This window comes from Arctopsyche grandis, chromosome 3 (assembly GCF_051622035.1).
Source record: "Arctopsyche grandis isolate Sample6627 chromosome 3, ASM5162203v2, whole genome shotgun sequence".
Taxonomy (NCBI): Eukaryota; Metazoa; Arthropoda; class Insecta; order Trichoptera; family Hydropsychidae; genus Arctopsyche; species Arctopsyche grandis.
The window spans coordinates 3,853,777-3,876,185 of record NC_135357.1 but is presented as its reverse complement, the minus strand read 5'-3'; the positions used below and the strand labels follow the sequence as shown (position 1 = coordinate 3,876,185).

At 35.3% G+C, this 22,409-nt stretch overlaps 3 protein-coding genes and 1 long non-coding RNA gene across 4 annotated transcripts in view; 2 read left to right on the top strand and 2 right to left on the bottom strand.

Annotated features, from left to right (window-relative positions):
* LOC143909787 (uncharacterized) overlaps positions 1-22,409 on the bottom strand; it is a 279,264-nt gene that overhangs the window by 127,789 nt on the left and 129,066 nt on the right. The gene's annotated exons all lie outside the window — the stretch shown is intronic.
* Positions 3,666-7,255, bottom strand: LOC143909273 (uncharacterized). Its single transcript, XM_077427180.1, has 3 exons — positions 7,059-7,255; positions 4,735-6,970; positions 3,666-3,866 (listed from the first exon to the last, which is right to left on the bottom strand). The coding sequence occupies exons 1-2, from the start codon at positions 7,176-7,178 to the stop codon at positions 5,738-5,740; spliced, it is 1,353 nt and encodes a 450-aa protein (XP_077283306.1). The 5' UTR covers positions 7,179-7,255; the 3' UTR covers positions 3,666-3,866; positions 4,735-5,737.
* Positions 8,474-10,106, top strand: LOC143923207 (uncharacterized). Its single transcript, XM_077446764.1, has 2 exons — positions 8,474-8,680; positions 8,769-10,106. The coding sequence occupies exons 1-2, from the start codon at positions 8,561-8,563 to the stop codon at positions 9,615-9,617; spliced, it is 969 nt and encodes a 322-aa protein (XP_077302890.1). The 5' UTR covers positions 8,474-8,560; the 3' UTR covers positions 9,618-10,106.
* LOC143908923 (uncharacterized) lies at positions 19,947-22,099 on the top strand. Its single transcript, XM_077426775.1, has 2 exons — positions 19,947-20,548; positions 20,637-22,099. The coding sequence occupies exons 1-2, from the start codon at positions 20,435-20,437 to the stop codon at positions 21,867-21,869; spliced, it is 1,347 nt and encodes a 448-aa protein (XP_077282901.1). The 5' UTR covers positions 19,947-20,434; the 3' UTR covers positions 21,870-22,099.

Sequence of the window (22,409 nt, the reverse complement as noted above, 5' to 3'; positions counted from 1 at the left end):
CGATATCCAATTTTTTGCGTATTATTTGCGAAATATATTGCGAATTAGTTACTATTTCATATTTATAATTTTAATTTTATAAAAAAAATCATGGTTGTAATCTATGGGATTTGAAATTTTGAGTTTAGTGTTCTGTAAGGTCCGAAAGGCAATTCTCGTATTACTTATGGAAATATGCGAAACTTAGATATGCGTCCTGTCGAGGGTTTTCACTTTTACCTACATCAGTGGCGGACGGTGGGTGTTAATACCGGGTGTGCTGTGTATGCCGTAGGGCGTAGGGTATAAAATTAGCAATTAAAAAAAAATACTTGTTTTGCATTACAAAAATGTTTTATTTATTAGTTATTTATACATAAGTTCAATGCGACGTTTCTGAGACATAAACTTTTCAATCACGTCTGCATAGAATGTGTCTTTCTGTTTTAATTCGACCAATAACTTTTTTTCTATTGAAATTAAGCTAAGGCCACATAATCTATCTTGACCTTGCGTACCTCTATAGCAAGTTTTTATTCTTTTCAGCGCCGAAAAAGAGCGTTCTGCTGAAGCTGTATTGCTTGGTATCGTTAATATTAATTCTCCCAGCTTAAACACCTCTTTACAACCAGATTCGAGGTTATTTTTTGTCATGAATTGTATTAATTCATGAAGAGGTTTCTCTGAAAATTCAGAGCTGGAATATAACACAATGAGTTCGTTTTTCAATCGAATATAATCAAACAGTGATCCATAAAAATCTTTTAATTTAGTAATTAAAACATTTGGAAAATTTTCTTTATATTCGTCATATTTATCATTACAAAGAAGGTGGAAATATTCTAATTTGGAAAGTGAAGAATATCTACATTCGACTTGTGCGATTATGCTATCAACTATTTTGAAATATAATTGACGAAATGAAGTTTTATCTTCTACTTCTGAATAATTTCTTAATCTTTGTGGACTACGATCATGATCATCATTTTTTTCATTTAAATAATTATTCCATAACATTTCAAAATTATTATCCCTTTCGTATTTCAGTTGCTGCAAAGCATCATTAATTTTTTTACAATATATACAAAACATCAGTTATTCCAAACAGTTTTGTGTATCTGTGTCCCATAATTCACAATTTTCTATAACATGTCGAAAAAAATCTGTAAATTGACTTCTGTATTGTTGTACTGTGCTACTTAAACGAGATGTAAAATTCCACCTTGTGGGTGCTACAGAGGGAAGTCTTTTTGTCACAAATTCCTGTAAAGCGAATACTCTTTTGGAAGATTTTGAAAAGTATGTAGACAATCCATTTAAAGTTTGAAAAAATGATTTACTTTCTTTAATATCAGAAAGACCTTGCTGCAATACTAAATTCAATACATGAGCATAACAGTGTGTAAAAAGAGCAAAAGGATAAGCATTGAGGACTTTGGATTGCAAACCATTTACGTGTCCACTCATTACACTTGCTCCATCATAAGTCTGTCCAACCAATTTGTCTTGAATTTTAAATTCTTCAACTATGTTCACTAGTTGAAGAATTTAACTCAGCACTAACAATCAGCACTAACGTCTGTAAAACTAATAAGCCGTTCATGTACATTGCCTTTACATACAAAACGTAAAACTGTTGAGAGCTGTGATTTTGTCATTATATCTGAAGTTTCATCGAGAATAATAGCAACAAAACTTGCTGACACGCAGGGACAGTTCTTGTTTTCCTAGATAGATTATTGCGTTAATAATTCGTTTTAAAACATCTCTTTTTTATTTACTTGTTCATTATGTCGACTTATTTCGGCTTTACGTTGACTGTCAATTAATACGTCGATTCGTTGTTTGCCAAACATTTGTATGGAAAGAAATGATTGCACGTGTGCCTTCGTGTTTCTTCAGTGCTGCTGTCAAATGGTTGAGATCAGCAAATTCTTCTTTGTTCCACACATTAATATCTTTGGAGAACAATAAACATGGCCAGCAGAAAAGTTTGGATCGAATTTCACAGCCTGTAATCCATTCGAAATTTTTATAATTTGAAACGCAAAAATGTCTAGTGTAAACTTTTGTTTTTTCTTTTTGCAAACTGGATAAATTTGGAAGAGACGGACACGGTTTCCCATCTTTAATTATTTTTAATTTTATCTCAAAACTTCTATTTGAAAACGGAATAGTTAAAATGTCTTGAACACTGTTAGCCATTATTAGTTATTAGAGGTAATAATATGACAATAAAAATACGAATGTGCGAAAAAGTACGAGACCACGTGCCGCATCGCATTCGGTCAATTGCGAAAGGACTAACAATGTTCATTGTTTAGCCTAAATGCACTTAGAGTCCAGATATAATCCTGGAAGTAAGTGCAAGCACTTAGTTAATCCGTTAATAGATATCCGTTGATCCTAAGTGCAAGCACTTAGTTAATCCGTTAACAGGTAACCCTTGAACGGTCACATAGTTTCTGGGATTCCATTCACTTAATCCGCGGCGTACGTAACAATATTATATGCATATATTATCGCACATATTATAGAAGCCAAAAATATGTGCGATGTTATTATTAAGGATATAAAAGAAAAATATACTTTTTCTAATCAAGTAAAAGCTGTGAAATTATTTAATAAAGAAAATTTTGATAAGTACTGAAAGAAAATGCCAATGGAAGATCTACTACTAACCGTTGAATCATATCGAATGCTAGATAAAGAAAAATTTCAAACTGAATTAGAAGGGTTTTACTCAAAGAAAGGAATGCATAGTATTAATATTTTTAAAACTTATTTTTGCAATCAATTTATACAAAGTTCGTGTGGAAATAACAAAACTTATTCAAATTCTGCTTATAACTTCAACTACCTCTGAGCTAGAACGGTGTTTTTCAGGGTTCGGTGATTACTGGTCACAAATTACTCGTCACAAAGTCACTAAAACCTCTATAACGTAACATCTGGCAGCCGAAAAGTCCATCATACTAACGATAACTATCATAGTAACGAGAACTTGAGTGCCAAATATTGTGTAGAAAAATTAAAATTGGTGAGATTATTCCTAAAATATTTTATTATTTTCTCTATTATATGAATATTTATTATGTAAAATATGTACATAAACTTATTTCATTTCGTATAAAAAAATTATCAAGGGGCCCTTGCGTAATATTTGCATCAGGGCCCAAAATTTCTAGCTACGCCGCTGCCCCTCTCTAGCTCCAAATGACACAAATACTTATCGGTAGAGGTAGGATAGTCACAGTGCTATCCATTGTTCGGCAAACCTTTAACAATGCATTTACAACCTTTGAACAATACACGGCCCTCTCAGGCTCCGGTGACTACTTATCGGGAACAACACACACACACACACACGTCCGCACCGAGCAACATCTCTCGACGCACTATTTCCATAAGATATGTTCATATGTAATATCTGCTATTTCTCTTCTATGCTCGAGTGGACGAATGTGATGATTTTTACATAAATTTAAGTAATTATTGGAATGATATATATATCTTTAGTGCGATAACAAATCCAAAACCGAGCTTCTGAGCTCCCACAACCAACGGCCACGAGGGCTTTTGGTTCGAACATCTATAATGTACATCAGTGTTTCTTAACCATATTGAAAGAATCGCCCCCTTTACCACAGTAAAAAATTATAAGAAAAACAAATAAAAAAGATGATTAATTTTATAAACATTATGTATTAATTGCCATTTATGTCATATTAACATTACATACATTATAATGTTATTTCAATTTAAAAGTAAATAATTCAATGGAAATGTGAATTTCTAATGTTTCTAATTTCTAAATTTCTTCATCCAAAAAGTTTGCCCAGGCCTGTTTTAGAGTACAGGTAGTCCTCGACTTACGACGGTTCGCACTTACGACCGAAAAAAAATAATATATTTTTTATTAATTAATTATTTTTCAAAAATTGATTGATAAATCTCAAGCGGATGTGAGTTATGAAAACGGGGAATTCTCATTTGGGAGAAATGAAACATCGCAGTAGTTTTAAAAATTAAGTTTTGACTCATTCCTTTGGGATTCGTCACCAGTCGCAAACTCATACGGTCGTTACCGTTTGTTACATAACTGTTCGTTATTATTTTAGGATGTTTATTATCTCAGTTTCGTGTTGATTAGTTCTCAAATTTTTATTTATAAGAACATTTATAATGTGTGATAAAGAAACGGGATAATGACTGATAAATAAACTCTTGTTAAAAAAAAGAGAAAGGTGATAAGATTTAGAAATGAAACTTTAAGTGATATAACAATATGATAGTGGTAAAAAAGTGATGGACTTGGTAAATAATTTGAAATTGTCACATTCAACGGTCTCCACTATTTTAAAAGATAAAGAAAAAAATCGTGAAGCCGTTAAAGGGTCCTTGTCAATTAAATCTAAAATAATAAATAAATAAAAAAGACTCGGAGCCATTCAACAAATGGAAAAATTACTAGTGATTTAGATCGATGACAAGATTGAAAAGCGAATTCTATTGCGTCTCTTAAAGCTCATTATTTAAAAATTACATTTGCACAAGGCTTTGAAGTAATAGAAGAAGGAAAAACTTTTCAAGAATTTTGGAAAAATTATAATATCCTTCATGCTATAAGAAATATAGATAAGGGATGGACCCTTTAACGGTATGTACGGAATATGGAAAAAACTCACCAATCGATTTGAACCCGATTCTCTTTCCATATACGAAAAAGGAAAAAATGTCGAGGATATTACTAACCTAATCGTACAATTTAGTGAACGTCTACAATTTGACGTAGATAACGAAGACATCAACCAACTTCTTGAAAATGATTCAGAAGATCTAACCAATGCAGAATTATTAGATCTTGAAACTCAAATGGTTGCAGAAGAGGATATTGATGAAAATGAATCAATCACATCTGCGGAACCGCTGAAAAAATTTGTATTGAAAGAAATGGCTGCTGCTTTTAATTAAATTAATCAAAGGATACAAAAGTTTGAAATGATGGACCCAGACAGTAAAAGATTTTCAAATGTGAACCGCAGGTTCTCTCGTATGCTACCAAGAAATAAATAGAGAAAAAAAACAGGATACTGTTCAAACAAAATTATACACATTTTTCAAAAAAACTCATACGACTGTATCTCCAACTGAAGATGAAGAAATGGATTGTACTTATGTGATAAGTGATGAGGATGTATAATTTATAATTAATAAGTACGGATGATGTAGATGTTTAATTTTTTTTAAATTTAAATATGAATTCATTTGAACTACTGTATTAATAAAAGTAAGTAAAATCACCGAAAAAAAAAATATCAATATATTCCTCGACTTACGACGGATTCGACTTACGACCGAGGTTCAGGAAGACCGTCGTAAGTCGAGGAATACCTGTACTTTAGAAAAAAAAGAGTCGCGGTTTGCCGACCTCTGGCTTAGGATGATGAAGTTTGTTTACCAAAATTATCACAATTTCATCCAATAAATTAAAATTATTACATATTAAACAAGAAAGCCAAATAATATATCTGTGTATTTACTTTTCAATTATTATTGCTCTTGAAATTTTTTAAATAAACTGCAATGAGGGGAGCGCCAGAAACATCGTGGCACGCATATAGCCAAAATGTAAGATTATTAACAGTATTTATATCATAACAATTTTTTTATATTCATCCTAGTATGTAATTTATTATGTGACCATAGGATAGATTTTCGAGTAATGATTTTAAACAAATTTCACATTTGTGTGGTTTTAATAAGCGTGCAATTTTTTATGTTTCTCGAAATAAGATTTTGTTGTATATGATTTTAGACAAATTTCACACTTGTATGACTTTTCCCCCATGTGAGATCTCAAATGTCTCACAAGTTTACTTTTAGAAGTACATGATTTTAAACAAATATCACATTTGTGTAGTTTTATCCCAGAATGAATTTTTATATGTGCTTCGAGGCTAGATTTTCGAGTAAATGATTTCAGACAAATTTCACACATGTATGGCTTTTCTCCTGTGTGAGATCTCAAATGACTCACAAGATTATATTTACAAACAAATGATTTTAAACAAATGTCACATTTGTGTGGTTTTATTCCAGCATGCAATTTTTTATGTTTCTCGAGAGTAGATTTATCAGTAAATGATTTCAGACAAATTTCACACTTGTATGACTTTTCCCCCGTGTGAGATCTCAAATGTCTCACAAGTTTACTTTTAGAAGTACATGATATTAAACAAATATCACATTTGTGTAGTTTTATCCCAGCATGAATTTTTATATGTGCTACGAGGCTAGATTTATGATTAAATGATTTCAGACAAATTTCACACTTGTATGGATTTTCCCCCGTGTGAGATCTCAAATGTCTCACAAGTTCATCTTTACGAAAATATGATTTTGAACAAATGTCACATTTGTGTGGTTTTATCCCAGCATGCCATTTTTTATGTTTCTTGAGAGTAGATTTATCAGTAAATGATTTCAGACAAATTTCACACAAGTAAGGCTTTTCCCCCGTGTGAGATCTCAAATGTATCACAAGTTTACTTTTAGAAATAAATGATTTTAAACAAATGTCACATTTATGTGGTTTTATCCCATTATGAAATTTATTATTTACCCCCTTGTGAGATCTCAAATGTGACACAAGTCCATTTTTTCGAATAAATGATTTTAAACAAATATCACAATTGAACAGCTTTTCTCTAGGATGTGATCTTTTGAGTAAAATAAGTTCAGATTCACTGGGAAATGACTTTAAGCATGGTTCACTATTTTTTGGGTGAATTGTCGATTGCGAAGGCTCATCGTCCCATATTAAATCTTCCAATAAAACTTCTTCAGTTTTGATCTTCGAGCAATCGTCTAACCTCAGTGGAGACGATTCGTTGTTTCGTAAACAAGCCTTTCGAAAGCTGCTCAACAATTCCAGACTGGTCTTACACGAAAGACACACCCTGTCTGGCAGCCCATCGCCTCTTTTGACCTGCAGATGGAAAAAACGTAGGATCAAGCGGTGAGAAGAGTAAACCACAATAAGTAATTGTAACCTGTAAGCTGTAACCAGCACCGACCTGAATTTGACAGCAGGTCCGAATGCGTTGCTCCAGACGCTCTGGATGAGGATCTGGTCTCCGGAAGATGGAGACGGAAGATGCGGCCGGAGCTGGTCCAAGACAAAGCCTGCACTCCATCGTCCCTGTGTTGAACTCTGACAACAAAAAACCAGATCGCCTAGCTTTTTTTTCAGTGACATATTTGGTCTAAATGTGATACTATTGTAGGCGGGGTAGGATGTGTTGACCGTATCCCAGCCTAACGAAACACTGTTGTGCTTGTTTTAATAAAGTTTTATTGTTTGCCTAAATATTGTACAAAGGTATTATATTTGGGCAAAAGTATGTCGTTCAGCGGTCTCTGGATATGGTAGTGTCGCTGGCTCGGCATTCGGCTATGTTCAGAAGGTCTCTGGATGCGGCAGTGTGTTGCTCGTTCGGCTGGTTGATCTTCCAAGTCCGCGTAGTGTAGTGGTGGCAGGTCAGGAGCTGGATGTCGACTGGTCTGCTGCTGTGTGTCGACGCTTGCTGCTGTGGGTCGACTGGTGTTGTAGTAGTAGTGGGTAATATTTTATAGATAGTTCCATGGAGTTTACTCCATGCCTATCGATCTAGCGAATTATATGGGATCCGATTCGCGGTGATGTTGTGGTGCGGGCTGGCGGCTGCTCGCATTGCTGATTTGGATGGCTAGAACACTAAGCATAGGTTAGTGCATTAAGACTGGTGTTGTTTGGGTTGTACCTCCTTTTATAGTGTTTCTGGTTGCTGGCTGTTGTTGATGCGTAAGCGAGGAATGTGCTTTTGTCGATGGGGTAGACTTTTCTGGAATGATTGGCACCGTTCCGCTCGATGTAGTTTAATGGCTGCGGTGTGCTTCGACCGGTTTGGTTCCGCTCGACTGTTAGGGGTGTTCCGCTTGAGTTTAGTTTAATGGCTGAAGGTGTGCTTCGACTGGTTTTGGGAATGTATTCTGCGTCGCAGTAAATGTTTTGATGAATGTGACGAGATTCCCACACTATGTAATCGGTCTCCGTGATTTGACAGAATGTTAAATGACAGAAAACGCAGAAATCAGAATGCAAAGATCGAAATTCGAAAGATCTTAAGTCGAAAGATCCAAAAAAATGGTGCATGGTAAACGTTACATACTCACTTAATTTGCACGAGTAGGATACAACAGGAACAAGAGGAACATGCTTTTCCTCCCGTGTTGATGTGCGCGTGCAGAATACGGGAGGAAAAGCATGTTCCTCTTGTTCCTGTTGTATCCTGCTTGCGCAAATTAAGTGAGTATGTACGTGAGTATGTACCGTTTACCATGCACCATTTTTTTTGATCTTTCGACTTAAGATCTTTCGATTTTCGATCTTTGCATTCTGATATTTGCGTTTTCTGTAATTTAACATTCTGTCAAATCACGGAAACCGATTACATAGTATCACATTTAGACCAAATATGTCACTGAAAAAAAAGCTAGGCGATCTGGTTTTTTGTTGTCAGAGTTCAACACAGGGACGATGGAGTGCAGGCTTTGTCTTGGACCAGCTCCGGCCGCATCTTCCGTCTCCATCTTCCGGAGACCAGATCCTCATTCAGAGCGTCTGGAGCAACGCATTCGGACCTGCTGTCAAATTCAGGTCGGTGCTGGTTACAGCTTACAGGTTACAATTACTTATTGTGGTTAACTCTTCTCACCGCTTGATCCTACTATTTTTCCATCTGCAGGTCAAAAGAGGCGATGGGCTGCCAGACAGGGTGTGTCTTTCGTGTAAGACCAGTCTGGAATTGTTGAGCAGCTTTCGAAAGGCTTGTTTACGAAACAACGAATCGTCTCCACTGAGGTTAGACGATTGGTCGAAGATCAAAACTGAAGAAGTTTTATTGGAAGATTTAATATGGGACGATGAGCCTTCGCAATCGACAATTCACCCAAAAAATAGTGAACCATGCTTAAAGTCATTTCCCAGTGAATCTGAACTTATTTTACTCAAAAGATCACATCCTAGAGAAAAGCTGTTCAATTGTGATATTTGTTTAAAATCATTTATTCGACAAAATGGACTTGTGTCACATTTGAGATCTCACAAGGGGGTAAATAATAAATTTCATAATGGGATAAAACCACATAAATGTGACATTTGTTTAAAATCATTTATTTCTAAAAGTAAACTTGTGAGACATTTGAGATCTCACACGGGGGAAAAGCCTTACAAGTGTGAAATTTGTCTAAAATCATTTACTGAAAAATATAAACTCAAGGCACATGAAAGTGGACTTTTGCAACATTTGAAATCTCACACGGGGGAAAAGCCTTACAAGTGTGACATTTGTATAAAATCATTTAGTCATAAATCTAGCCTCGAAGCACATATAAAATTGCATAATGAGATAAAACAACACAAATGTGATATTTGTTTAAAATCATTTATTTCTAAAAGTAAACTTGAGTCACATTTGAGATCTCACACGGGGGAAAAGCCTTACAAGTGTGAAATTTGTCTGACATCATTTACTCGAAAATCTATCCTCAATATACATATAAAATCGCATCCTGGGATAAAACCACATACATAAATGTGACAATTGTCTAAAATCATTTATTCGAAAAGATGCATTTGTGTCATATTTGAGATCTCACACGGGGAAAACGTCTTACAAGTGTGAAATTTGTCTAAAATCATATACTAAAAATCTACTCTCGAGAAACATAAAAAATTGCATGCTGGATAAATCTACAAAAATGTGAAATTATTACTCGAAAATCTATCCTCTGGTCACATAATAAATTACATACTAGAATAAATATAAAAAATTGTTATGATATAAATACTGTTAATATTCTTACATTTTGGCTATATGCGTGCCATGATGTTAGAAATAATAATTGAAAATTAAATTACACAGATCTATTATTTGGCTTACTTGTTTTATTTATTTTAAATGTAATAATTTTTATTTATTGGATGAAATTAAGATAATTTTGGTAAACATACTTCATCATCGTAATCCAGGGGTCGGCAAACCGTGGCTCTTTTTCCAAAGTACTATAAAATTTATATTTTGAAAGGAAAAATTAATCACGAGGTACTTGGTTACCATTGCATCATTCATCAAGAAGCGCTATGTGTGCAGACATTTCCAGAAAAAAATTGCGAAGTAATGGAATTGACGATTAAGATTATCAACTCCAGTATAGCTAATGCTCCTAATCATTGTCAATTTAAAATTTTTTTAGTTGAAATAGAAAGTGAGGTAACAAGGTACGTTGGTTATCAAGAGGAAACATTTCGCTTCCTTATTAACACAAATGAAAACATTTCTCCTTGAGACACTATCCAGAATTAACCAAGGATACATACAAAGTCTCTTTCCAAATTATATATTAGATGTAAGTTAAAAAAATTTGGCTCTAAAAAGATATCTTAATCGTACTGTTGAAATTTGGCTCTAAAGGTCTGTTCATACCTATCCAGCACGACCCTTATCCTGCAGGTGTCATGCAATTGCGGATAGTATTCTTTGGTACATTATATGGACGTATTCATACTCCATTCGCACATGCGCACTTACGCATTAATGCGCGTCCATATAGAATGTACTAAAGAATACTGTCCGTACTTGCAGGATACTTGTAGGATTCGGGTCGTGCTGGATAGGTATGAACAGACCTTCATTCGTTGTACTGTTGAAATTACTGATCTTTTATTATTAAAGCCCGGACAATGAGGGGGCTGTTTATTGTTCAAAGGTTGTAAATGCATTGTTAAAGGTTTGCCGAACCTTTTTTACAAAGCATTTACAACAATTTTTTTTTTTATTTTTACATATATACCAGGAAGGCCTTACAGGAAAATCCCAATGCGCCTTCCTGGCCAATTACAAATACAAATGCAGCATTTTTTTATTATAAGTCGTTGAATTGCGAGACACTGAAAAAACTCGCAAATTAACGAGACATCTATGAATTGTACATAAATTTTTATTGTACATCCATCAAATTTAAAATAGTGGTGACATAGTAGGTAGGAAGGATTTTTAGCCAATTTTTTTTCCGGGAACCGTTTCAACAATGAAATCAGAGAAAATTGGCAAACTCTGATAGGAAACGATCAGCCTGGAGTCACAAATCCAGGTCTGACCAACAGCATACTCTGAAAAATTCATTTTCATTCAGGGATAGAACCCGGCACCTTCTTGACGGTAAGCAGAAGCTTAACGTCCGAGCTATGCTGCTGGCTGAATTGAACAATGAGCGGCACGCTTCCGGTCCTACCTCTATTTATTATATTATACAGATTATAGAATAAGTTACTGATCATGTTTATAATTAATAACTGAAAAATTTTCATTTTTTTACCGACCACTCTTGGCATTATAAACTAACGAAATAATTTGTTGCTTAACATTTATGCTGGTGGTGGCACGACAAATCAGCACACGTCAACTTGGTAAACAGTCTAATGTGAACCGGTAACAGGATAACCGGTCGCTCTATGTAGATTGGTCACATGTCGTCACCCGTCACACTAAAACTGGTCACACCAAAAATTGGTCACGACAAAACTGGTCACACCCAAAAAATAAAAATTGGCGCATGATAACTGGTCACACAAAAAAAAAATAGTTCCAAATACTTTTTATTTACGAAATTTGTATTATTATCGACTAGACATATGAGCTTCGCACGTTGATACGGACATATGTAAGAGTTCTTTCCGTCACTGTAGATTCGATGTGTTAAGCATCGATGTGATTATACATTATAGATGTTCGAGCCAAAAGCCCTCGTGGCCGTGGCCGTTGGTTGTGGGAGCTCAGGAGCTTGGTTATTGGATTTGTTATCGCACTAAAGATATATGTTTAATTAATCCCCCTAATTTCTAAAATACTTTTTTTTTTTATTCAAAAGGGTAATATTTCGAACATTTTGAGGTATTCTATTAAGTTCTTGTGCGGATTTCGAGTGAGTAACTGCGATTTGTGCGAAACATGGCGAATTGTGCGTAACTTGACGTGACGAAAATTTGGCAAATAATTTCGCTATCTTCAAAAGGATTGTCCACACGAAAAATTACGTTGCAGTTGAGATGTCAACGGATAAGTTTAGCACATTTCCTCAAAATAATCGAGAAACGGAACCCGGTATTTGCAAGTCAGGCAGTTGTACCGCAAAAAAAAACAACCCCTCAAGAAGATGGGATGATAAAACATTCGTGTTAAAGGGATCGTTTAAAAACTGCCCAGGATATTAGAGGAGAAATCAGACAAACGAATGGAAAAGAGATCATCGTCAAAATTATAAGGACACGTCTTCGACAAGCAGGACATGGCGCACGACGAATAGCAAAAAAACCCTTTTTAACGGCATTTATATGGAAAAAATGGTTTTATTGCGAAAAATTCCACAAAATTTGATCAGAATGTAATCTTTACTGACGAGAGCAAGTTTAATCTTGGCGACTCCGATAGAATAAATTGGATGAGGAGAAAGTCGAACGAACATTTCAGTTATCATTGTGTTACTAGAATAGTTGAAAACCGGGCAGCCAAATGATTTGGGGATGTTTTTGGTATTACAGCATGAGGGTGTTTTTTCGTACGTTTTTTCAATAGCACTGTGAAGACTTCAGACTATAACTATAACTCTGTCCCTATCTTACATTTCGATTGTTTTTATTAAGAGCACAAGCGGCCATTTTTATTCAGTTGTCAAAGTGAAGTTGTTTGGGCCGCGCGTTAAATATTTTGGGAAATCGGTTTTTCGGCATTCATTTCTTATAAATTATTGTGTAATCTTTTTCGATCTACTCAAAATATCGTAGCTACTGGTAAGTGACATTTAACACTTTGGTGGACACGACTGCAATTGCAGTCATTTTTTTGTATGCTCGTGGGACACGACTGCAATTGCAGTCGTCACATAAAACTTGTTTATTGCGCCGGACTAGCCATACAATGCATAGGCGCCGTCCACACACACGGTATTTACCGGCGATATTTACGATATTTTCCATAACCAGTTCCTAAATAGCAACCACAGGTTGCAATATGGGAACTGGATACGCCGGTAAATACCGTGTGTGTGGACGGTGCCATAGAGGCGCGCGTGACAATTATGTAGTTTGTAAGCTTGTAAAAACTTGTAACAATTACGTCCCCCCACAAACACACACTTTTGTCACTTGTAGTCATTTTGATTTCGATGTGCGTGCGTGCATCCGTCCGTGCGTGCGTGCTTTCATGCGTGCGTACATCCGTCCGGCCATGCGTGTGTGTGCGCGTGCGTGCGTCCATCCGTGCGTGTGTGCGTGCATCCATGCGTGTGTACGTGCGTGCGTCCTTCCGTGCGTGTGTGCGTCCTTCAGTGCGTGGGTGCGTGCGTGCATCCGTGCGTGCGTGCGTGTGTATTTGCGTGCGTCCGTCCATCCGTGCGTGCGTGCGTGCGTGCTACGATTTCGATGTGTGTGTGTGTACATGCATGCGTGCGATTTTGATTTCAATGTGTGCGTGTGAGTGCGTGCGTGCGTGTGATTTCAATGTGTGTGTGTGTGTGTGTGTGCGTGCGTCCGTGCGTGCGTGCGTGCGATTTCGATTTCGATTTCAATGTGTGTTTGCGTGCGTGCGTGCGTGTGTCCGTGTGTGCGTACGGTGTTACGCGCACAAAATTTCAATCGCGACAGCTGGCTCACGGGCGTTACCGAATGTGCCGATACTGGTGGTATCAGTATTTGACCGAAAACAAACCTTTGGAACTACCGGTACTACAAACTAAACAAATATTGTGTTCGTCGTCGCGTTCGGTCGTGTCGCCAAAGTGTGTTTTTGCTACTTCTTCATTGTTACTATTATAAAATATAAAAAGGCCAAGTACGTGCAAAGCGTCTCCAAAATATTAGAGAGTATGGTCCAAGTCCTCATGGACCCTGTCAATAGATTTAGCAAGGACCAAATGGCCAAATTGATGCCTTTCACCTCTGATATCTCGCAAACTGTAGGCGAAATGTCCTGTAATATTGCAATGCTGGAAGGAGAGCTGTCAGTTACCAAAATGTGTATGTCTAAAGATACACCCACCACGATTGAATCGACATTGGAACTTGTTAGTGAAATGGAAGAAAGAAAAAATAGAAAAAACAATGTTATCATATTTGACATTACTGAAACAGGTAATAATGACGACAATAATGTAATCGCAAATTTATTGTCAAAAGCCGAGCTACCTAACCACAAATTCACCGCTCATAGAATCGGATTAAAACAAGGAACGAAGCCAAGGCCCCTAAAAGTTAAACTCGATGTACAGCAAACAGCAATATCATTACTTAGAAAAGGACCCAAACTAGGAATTAAAATAAAAAATGACCTAACGTACATATAAACAATTTGTGGAACGAAATGAATACTAGAAAAGACAAAGGTGAAAGTGACTTAATAATAAAATATTTTAACGGAGTGCCTAAAATAATAAATAAAAATAGTACAAAAAACTAACAATATATTACCAAAATGTCAGAAGCATTATATCTAAAATACAATTCCTTAAAAATGCTATAGCTGCTTCCGCATATGACATCATATTATTAACAGAAACGTGGCTACACAACCTTATAAATGACTCCGAACTAAACTTTCATACATACAATATGTATGATAGAAACATAAACACCAGTACGAAGACTCGAGGCGGTGGCGTGGCAATTCTTATTAAAAAAGTTCATTCATCATCTGTCATCATCAACACAAACAATTCCATCGAACAAATATTTATATCAACCAAAATTTTCAATGTAAAGTGCATATTCGGTTGTGTTTACATCCCTCCATCCTCTGACATTAGTGTATATAATAATTTTATAAATAATATTGAAACAATCAGATTAAAATATCCTGATTCAAAATTCTTAATAACTTGTGATTTTAATCTACCAAATTTGGACTGGCAAAACCTTGAAATGAATGAAAATTCTCCAATTCATCAAGAAATTATAAATTTATCTTTAAATTTAGGTCTTAAACAATTTAATACTATTTCCAACTTGAATGATCGTGTCTTAGATTTAGTTTTTTCCAATTTCAAAAACACTAACGTTATGAAATCTCATGATGTTCTATCTCCAGTGGATGGCCATCATCCACCCCTAGATATTATTATTACTTTAAATAAATCTACTAATCTACCTTTAATTCAGCAAAATATTTTTGATTTTCACAGAGCCGATTATAACGAAATCATGAACCAATTAAATGTCACTAATTGGTCGTTCTTAAACGATAACATTAACTTTGAATCAAAAGTCATTATGCTGAATGAATTATTAATCTCTTGTATATACAACCATGTTCCTCAATATAAAAATAAGTTGCATTTTTTTCCAAAATGGTTTAGTCCCGAATTAAAACACCTAATACATAAAAAAAAAGTGTGCACAAATTATTCAAAATTTATAACTCTACACACATATATATATTGAATTCAAAAAACTAAGAGCTTTGTGTAAACTACATATATCCAAATGTTTTAAACATTATATTAAAAAAACAGAATCATTCATTGATTCAAATTCCAAATATTTTTGGTCATTTACTAAAGAATTAAACAACAATAAAACATATATACCAGAAAACATTCAACTTAACGGTAAATTTGTTGACAATACTAATGATTCAGTCAATCTTTTTGCTGATTTTTTCAAATCGATCTATGTCAAAAACAACAATAATTCTAATTATAGCATTGTAAATAATAATGTCCTGATTTCACCTTTACATTCTATAAATATATCTATTCAAAAATTGATTAACAAAATAAATGCCTTAGATATATCTAAATCTGCGGGTCCTGACAACATACCCCCAATTTTTATCAAGAATTGTGCTAATGTATTAACTTATCCTCTTTTTAATCTCTTTAATCAATCTATTTCCACTGGTATATTTCCCAATTCTTGGAAGTCTGGCTATTTAATGCCTCTTCATAAAAATGGGGATAAACATAATGTAATGAACTATAGAGCCATCTGTCAACTATCAACTATTCCAAAACTTTTTGAAAGTTTAGTATTAGACGAATTTATTCCTTTCATTAATAACATTATTATTCCACAACAACATGGTTTTACTTCTGGTAGATCTACCTTATCCAATTTATTATTATATGAAAATTTTATTTCTAGTGCCTTATCTGTTAAATTGCAAGTTGACTCAATTTACACTGATTTCAGTAAAGCATTTGACAAAGTTGATATTGAGATTTTATTATATAAACTAAACAGTATCGGAATCAGCGGTGTATTACTAAACTGGTTTCGGAGCTATTTGTCCAATAGATCATTATTAGTTAAAATCGGCCATTCTAAATCTTACTCCTTTAATCCAACTAGTGGCGTTCCCCAAGGATCTCACATGGGACCAGTCCTATTCAATATTTTTATAAATGATATTATAAATATATTTAATGATGTTAAAGTGCTCTTATTTGCAGACGATTTAAAAATATTTAAATGTATAAAAGACACTAACGCTTGTGCTACTTTACAAACTAATTTAAAGTCATTAAACGATTGGTGTTCTTTTAATAAATTATATTTAAACATTAAGAAGTGTTCTGTTGTCAGGTTCAGTAGGTCAAATAACAAAATTATTTATAATTATCATATAAATAATGAATCATTACCATTATCATCGCTAATTAAAGATCTAGGAGTTATTTTTGACGACAAATTAACTTTTAATTCTCATATAAATTTTATCACAAAAAATGCCATCAAAACACTTGGTTTCTTAATAAGAAATAGTACTCACTTCAAAAATGTAAATACGATTAAAATTTTATACACCACTCTGATTAGAAACCAATTAGAGTACAATTCTACCATTTGGTCTCCTTATTTAATGAAACAAATTAACATAATAGAGTCAGTGCAAATAAAGTTCATTAGATTCATCAAATTTGAATTTTTTAAAAGTCATAATCATTATGTCATTAACGTTATTATTTATAGGAAACTTAATTTGCTAAAATTATATGACAGAAGGAAAATTAACGATATTTCAGTTCTGTGTGGTCTTCTTAATGGCACTATTAAATGCTCTGACTTGGTGAGTTTAGTGTGCTTCCATGTGCCGGGTAGATCAATTAGATGTAACCATCTAAGATGCCCAGGTTTACCACTAATTACTCATTGAACTCAGCTATGTTGAGACTGCACAGAGTTGGAAACGAATTGTCCATGGTCGATTTATTCATTGTTAGTAAATATAACATGAAATCTATTTTATTTAAATATTTTTTTAATATAATGTAATTTATTTTGTAGTATATGAATGTATGCGTATTTTTCTTTTATATTTCATTTTAATTTTTTTTTTCTTTTTCTTTCTCTATTTCCAACATGTAAAATGGTCAATTTTTTCTTGACCGTAAAATAAAATAAAATAAATAAATAAATGCTTTTGAAAATCCGCAGATTTGTCAAAATAACTGTTGTGAGCTGTTGTCGCGTGAGTGAAATTTCGTGCGCGTAACACCGTTGAGTCCGTGAGCCAGTTGTCGCGAAACCGTTTGTAACGGACCGTCCACTTGTTTTTTTATATATGTATGTACATATACATGTTTACTGCGCCCGACAAGTCTGTGCTTACAGGCGCGAGTGAAAAAGTAAGTTGGTATGCCTACACATCACAACAGTGTATTTCATTTGTTTTTCACAATAGTGTTTTTCAGTTGTTTTTCACGACAATACATACGATTTTTGTATAAATACGATTTTTTGTATAAATAAAAAAGTTAGAACAACTGCTTTTGATTATTATTACTTTTACTACTAGTTGATGTTTTTAATATGTATGTATTAAAAACGTTATGTATCGCAAAAATCAAATTATTCATGAAAATTAATTTATCTTATTTAGAAATAAGAAATTAAAATTACGAAGTTGTACGCCCCCCACTTCCCATGCTGAAATCAAACATCAAATCAAATACGATATGACCACGATCACCAAGCACGACGATTCGCAACGGCGACCGCCGGCCTTCCGGCGAAGTAGAAGCGACTATAAGCGATATACGATAATTGTGGGTTTTAGTGATGGTTTATCTATGTTTTATATGTTCATGAAATGCATCGATAATTGGTGTCCCACGCGAGGCGCAAGTAATTTTGAAGTGTCCACGAGAGCGTTAAGGCGAGTCGCCTTCTTAAGTCTTCAGAGATGAGGTTGAGTTCGGAGCCGTTATCTAACAATGCTCGAACCTTGTGCGAACGCCCATCTCCGCCGCGAACTTGTACTTCCACAGTGGATAACAGGACAGTTCGGGCGTGAGAAGGCGATACGCGTCTCACCGAGTGTAAAACCAACGATGAATTTACGGGTTTGGCGTTCTCTGATTTCTTGGGGCTCCGGGAAGTTTTCTATGGAGTTGCGTCATGCAACATGGTTTGATGGGCATGACCGCATTTGAAGCATCTCTGCTTTGTTTGGCACACGTGAACTATGTGCCCTGGTCTCAAGCAGTTGAGACATAGTCGACATTTGATGGACTTGATGGAGCAGAGAATGACTTATGCTGCAATTGATGCAAGAGGGGCGTTCCCTTCTCACATGCAGAACTGCGGCCTTTGGATTCGTAAAGGTTCTTGGTCGAGGATTCGACTCGCCTTTTAAGACGAAGTCGGCATTTGCCATGGCTTGACACTGGCGCGTTAGAAAATGCATTATTTTGTTAAACGTGCAGTCTTCATACTTGGGAGTCTGAAGCTCCCATTGCTGAAGTGTACGCCGGTCGAGTTTTCTGGTGATAAACATCACCAGAATTTCGTTCCACGTCTCGACCTGGACGCCCAAGTTAACGAGATCATCCACAAGACGACGCAGACTGTCGATCATCAGACATAGTCTGAACATACCTAATATACAGTTTAAAGTCGAAAAGGCTGGACGTCAACCTGATAGGAATAAGTTCAAATAGGACGTCCATTACTAGTGGCGTTGTAATTCGAATTCTACTGCGCATCCCCAATCAGGGCTCCAGTGTTGATCTCGATTGCGCAATCATGCCCGAGATCGCAAATCAACTTCCATCGCGCAATGTGTCCGAAATTCGGAGCCATTTGCCGCTTCATCTCCCAGTGATTAAATATATTTTAAGAGCACCTTCTAATTCCGTTGAAAACACTACGCGCGAAGCGTATTTCGGAGTAACACGCATATCTTCCATGTTTTCAATTCCAGACTCTGTTTTCTTCTTGACGTATCTATGGAGTGTCGCAAGTTTCACATTCTTCATTTCAGCCGCTTTTCTGAAGCTCATTCCTTTTTCAACCAGCTCAATAGCCTCTCTCATAGCTTTTTCGTCGTGTAGACCTATTTCAGTCTTCCTTATGCGGTTTCTAACCATTTTGAAGCGTTTTCTGAAAAAGCAAATATGGTTAGAGGCACACTGGAACACCGCGGGGCACAGTGGAACATGTTCAACTGTCTCCCGTTCCATCGTGCCCCACACCCGATTTCATGAAAACAAAAATTATCAAATTTTTTAGGTTGTAAAATACATCATAAATTACATACCTTGTACAGACGCCAGGGGTTCTCAACTCGAGAGACACCTGAAGTCGGTTTGTGAGATAGCTCGTGGTAAGCGTGGGCGGGGCTGGTTTCCTCAAGGTGCCTTCCTTCGTAGTCGGTGGTCTGGTCTCTGCTGATGTCGGCTGCTCTGCTCTGTCCCTTTCTCCTTCGTAGTGTGCGTGGGATGCGTGATGTGGAAAAGGGGACGGGAGAATATAATAACAACAGGTTGTAAGTCTGTTTGTATGGCGACTGTATTTTATATATATAAATTATACAGAGATCAAGCAGGGGGAAAGGGGGGGGGAGTAAACAAAGAAACCACGTGTGCCTTTTGAGGTTAGCCACGCGTAGCTCAGTTGTCTACCTTCTACGAAGACAGACCAGGCTTCCTCTGGTGCACACCGGACGGATACTGGAGCTGGTCTCCAAGTATCGTCACAGCCCACCAGTCTCCATTTTTTCCCCTAAAATTATCTTTTCAAATCCTACGTATTCAGAGTTTCTCAACTGAGTTCCGTAAAAAATATTTTTCTTAAGAAATATTTTTTTACGAAACTCAGTTGAGAAACCCTGAATACGTAGGATGTGAAAACATAATTTTAGGGGAAAAAACCGAGAACCAAAGATTCTCATGTAGATATGGCCGACAATTTAAATAGAGTAATTATTTTCGAAAACGCATTTAAAACTTATTGAAAAATTGAGTTGTGGGGCAAAGACTGACTACATGGTACCAAATTTAGACGAAAGATGTCACTAGAAATAAAAAAAAGCAAGTCGAGGGGAGTGGTTGCTGTCAGAGTTGATGGAGTGCAGGGACGATGGAGTGCAGGCTTTGTCTTGGACCAGCTCCGGCCGCGCATTCCGTCTCCATCTTCGGCGATCCTCATCCAGAGCGTCTGGAGCAACGCATTCGGACCTGCTGTCAAATTCAGGTCGGTGCTGGTTACAGCTTACAGGTTACAATTACATATTGTGGTTAACTCTTCTCATCGCTTGATCCTACTATTTTTCCATCTGCAGGTCAAAAGAGGCGATGGATTGCCAGACAGGGTGTGTCTTTCGTGTAAGACCAGTCTGGAATTGTTGAGCAGCTTTCGAAAGGCTTGTTTTCGAAACAACGAATCGTCTCCACTGAGGTTTGACGATTGCTCGAAGATCAAGACTGAAGAAGTTTTATTGGAAGATTTAATATGGGACGATGAGCCTTCGCAATCGACAATTCACCGAAAGAATAGTGAAACGTGCTTAAAGTCATTTCCCAGTGAATCTGAACTTATTTTATTCAAAAGATCACATCCTGGAGAAAAGCCGTTCAAATGTGATATTTGTTTAAAATCATTTATTCGAAAAAATGGACTTGTGTCACATTTGAGATCTCACAAGGGGGAAAATAATAAATTTCATGATGGGATAAAACCACTTAAATGTGACATTTGTTTAAAATCATTTATTTCTAAAAGTAAACTTGAGTCACATTTGAGATTTCACACGGGGGAAAAGCCATACAAGTGTGAAATTTGTCTGAAATCATATACTCTAAAATCTAGCCTCTTGAAACATAAAAACTGGCATGCTGGGATAAAACCACACAAATGTGACATTTGTTCAAAATCATATTTACGTAAATATGAACTTGTGAGACATTTGAGATCTCACACAGGGGAAAAGCCTTACACGTGTGAAATTTGTCTAAAATCATTTAGTCACAAATTTAGCCTCGAAGCACATAAAAAAATCCATACTGGAATAAAACCACATAAATGTGACATTTGTTTAAAATCATTTATTCATAAATATCGCCTTGTGTCACATATGAGATCTCACACCGGGGAAAAGCCATACAAGTGTGAAATTTGTCTGAAATCATTTACTCAAAAATTTCACCTCTATATACATAAACAATTGCATGCTGGGATAAAACCTTACAAATGTGACATTTGTTTAAAATCATATGTTTGTAAAAATGATCTTGTGAGACATTTGAGTTCTCACACAGAAGAAAAGCCATACACGTGTGAAATTTGTCTAAAATCATTTTCTCGAAAATCTAACCACGAGCAACATAAAAAATTGCATGCTGGAATAAAACCACACAAATGTTACATTTGTTTAAAATCATTTGCTTATAAAAGAAGTCTTGTGTCACATTTGAGATCTCACACGGGGAAAACGTCTTACAAGTGTGAAATTTGTCTAAAATCATATACAAAAAAATATTTTTTCGAGAAACATAAAAAATTGCATGCTGGATAAAACCACACAAATGTGAAATTTGTTTAAAATCTTTCCTCTGGTCACATAATAAATTACATACTTGGATAAATATAAAAAAAATTGTTACGATATAAATACTGTTAATATTCTTATATTTTGGCTATATGCGTGCCATTCTGTTTCTGGCGCCCCGCTCATTGCAGTTTATTTAAATAATTTTAAGAGAAATATTAATTGAAAATTAAATACACAGATATATTATTCGGCTTACTTGTTTTATTTATTTTATATGTAATAATTTTTATTTATTGGATCAAATTGTGATAATTTTGGTAAACAAACTAAAATTATCACAATTTGATAAAATTAAAATATGATTTTTTTTTAATTAAAACAAAAAAGTAATTTAATTTGACGAATGCAACTGTTTTACATCTTTGATAGTGTTTTAATTTCAGGAGAAAATTTTGTAGTTGAAATTCTTAAAAATGCTTGTAAATTTTCATCTGATGCTTGATTGTAAAGAATTTTATTGATATTCTTGATTGAAAATGTTTGTTTACATATGTAGGTTGATCA

Coding starts and splice junctions, on each gene's coding strand:
- LOC143909273 (XM_077427180.1), bottom strand. CDS start 7,178: ATGGAGTGCAGGCTTTGTCTTGGACCAGCTCCGGCCGCATCTTCCGTC. Junction 6,971..7,058: donor GGACCTGCTGTCAAATTCAG/GTCGGTGCTGGT, acceptor TTCCATCTGCAG/GTCAAAAGAGGCGATGGGCT.
- LOC143923207 (XM_077446764.1), top strand. CDS start 8,561: ATGGAGTGCAGGCTTTGTCTTGGACCAGCTCCGGCCGCATCTTCCGTC. Junction 8,681..8,768: donor GGACCTGCTGTCAAATTCAG/GTCGGTGCTGGT, acceptor TTCCATCTGCAG/GTCAAAAGAGGCGATGGGCT.
- LOC143908923 (XM_077426775.1), top strand. CDS start 20,435: ATGGAGTGCAGGCTTTGTCTTGGACCAGCTCCGGCCGCGCATTCCGTC. Junction 20,549..20,636: donor GGACCTGCTGTCAAATTCAG/GTCGGTGCTGGT, acceptor TTCCATCTGCAG/GTCAAAAGAGGCGATGGATT.